Here is a 1,509-nt window from a genome sequence, read left to right as displayed (position 1 = left end):
TTGCCGAGGCACAGTGCCGTTTCGGACCTGGCAGAAGCACTGACATTTGCCGTGAGACAACTTCAAGGGAAATGCATTGAACAGAACAAGCCTTTCTACTTAGTATTCATCCACTTGACCAAAGCTTTTGACACCGTCACAAGTGAGGCACTTTGAACAGTCCTTGAGAACACCGTTTGTATCGAAGATAAGGCTCTTACATGATGGTATGACTGGCCAAGTTTACTCCAATGGCAATGTGACAGGTGCTTTTCAGATCATCAATGACATAAAGCAGGGTTGCATACTAGCTCCAGTCCTCTTCAACGTATTTTTGCGTGCTGTCCCATCTTGAAAGGGGGTCTACATTCGTTACCGCTTTGACGGCCCTCTCTCTCTCTCTCTCTCTCTCTCACTCTCCCCCTCTCTCTCTCTCTTCGACCTGCGTCGACTAACAGCAAAAACGAGGAGCCTGCAAACTCTCCTCCAAGAGGTTTTTTGCTGATGACGGGGCACTAGTGGTGCACACAGAACAAGACTTGCAGCAGATGCTGGACCGCTTCTTTGAGGCATCCAAACTCTTCGGCCTGACAATCACTCTTAAAAAGACAGAGGTGCTCTATCAGCCTGACCCATACTCCCTATCCTCTTCCCCTACCATCACCACTAACGACACACCACTTGCCAATGTGGAACATTTCAAATATCTGGAGAGCACCATATCATGTGATAGCTCTTTGGACAGAGAAATTAACACTAGAATGTGTAAGGCAAGTCAAGCACTAGGCAGACTCGACGAACACAACATCCGCCTATCTACAAAACTGAAGGTCTACAATGCCGTGGTTATTTCTTCCCTCCTCTATGGTTGAGAGACGTGGACACTGTATCGCAGGCATCTCTAGAAACTGGAGCTTTTCCACGTGTGAGCTCTTCGCTCCATCCTGAGAATTAGGTGGCAGGACCGCATCACCAATGTGGAGGTCCTTGCTAATGCAAAGTCCACCAGCATAGAGTCCACCATCATCAAAGCCCAACTTCAATGGGTTGGACACGTGATTCGAATAGAGGGGTGTCAGAAACCGGGACACCTGATGTACGGGGAGCTTTAGGTTGGCAAACGAAACCAAAGTCGACCAAGACTGCGGTATAAGGACACGGTCAAAGCCAATCTCCAGTGGTACTTCATCGAAGGATCTGGAGGGTTTGTTATCAACAGACTAAAATGGCGAGGTTTAGTTCATAGAGCTGCTGCCACTTTTGAAGAGGCTCGATGCCAGAAACTCACTGCATCCAGAGAGAAACATCACAGAGCAGCCTTAGCAGCGATAACAACAACTGACTTCCGATGTGCCCACTGTTCAAGACTCTGTGCCTCTAGGCTGGGATAGCAGCCACCTCCTTATTCATAGATGAGATGCAAAACGAAAACGTTGTTTTTGGATCCGATTGACAACTAACATTATTTCCATTAATAAAGTTTATGAAAGGACGTATGATCTTTTGAAGTTGAACATAAAAAATAATTGC

At 46.8% G+C, this 1,509-nt stretch overlaps 1 protein-coding gene across 1 annotated transcript; it reads left to right on the top strand.

Moving 5' to 3' along the window:
• Positions 1 to 527: 527 nt before the first annotated feature.
• On the top strand, positions 528 to 851 carry LOC145284550 (uncharacterized). Its single transcript, XM_080133462.1, has one exon. It carries the CDS (start codon positions 528 to 530, stop codon positions 849 to 851), a length of 324 nt encoding a protein of 107 aa, XP_079989588.1.
• Positions 852 to 1,509: the final 658 nt, after the last annotated feature.

The sequence above is a fragment of the Euprymna scolopes genome, chromosome 9, assembly GCF_053919585.1.
Source record: "Euprymna scolopes isolate OS-2025 chromosome 9, ASM5391958v1, whole genome shotgun sequence".
Lineage (NCBI taxonomy): Eukaryota > Metazoa > Mollusca > Cephalopoda > Sepiida > Sepiolidae > Euprymna > Euprymna scolopes.
Note: the sequence above shows the minus strand (reverse complement) of the source record. Positions and strands in the feature narration are given on the sequence as shown.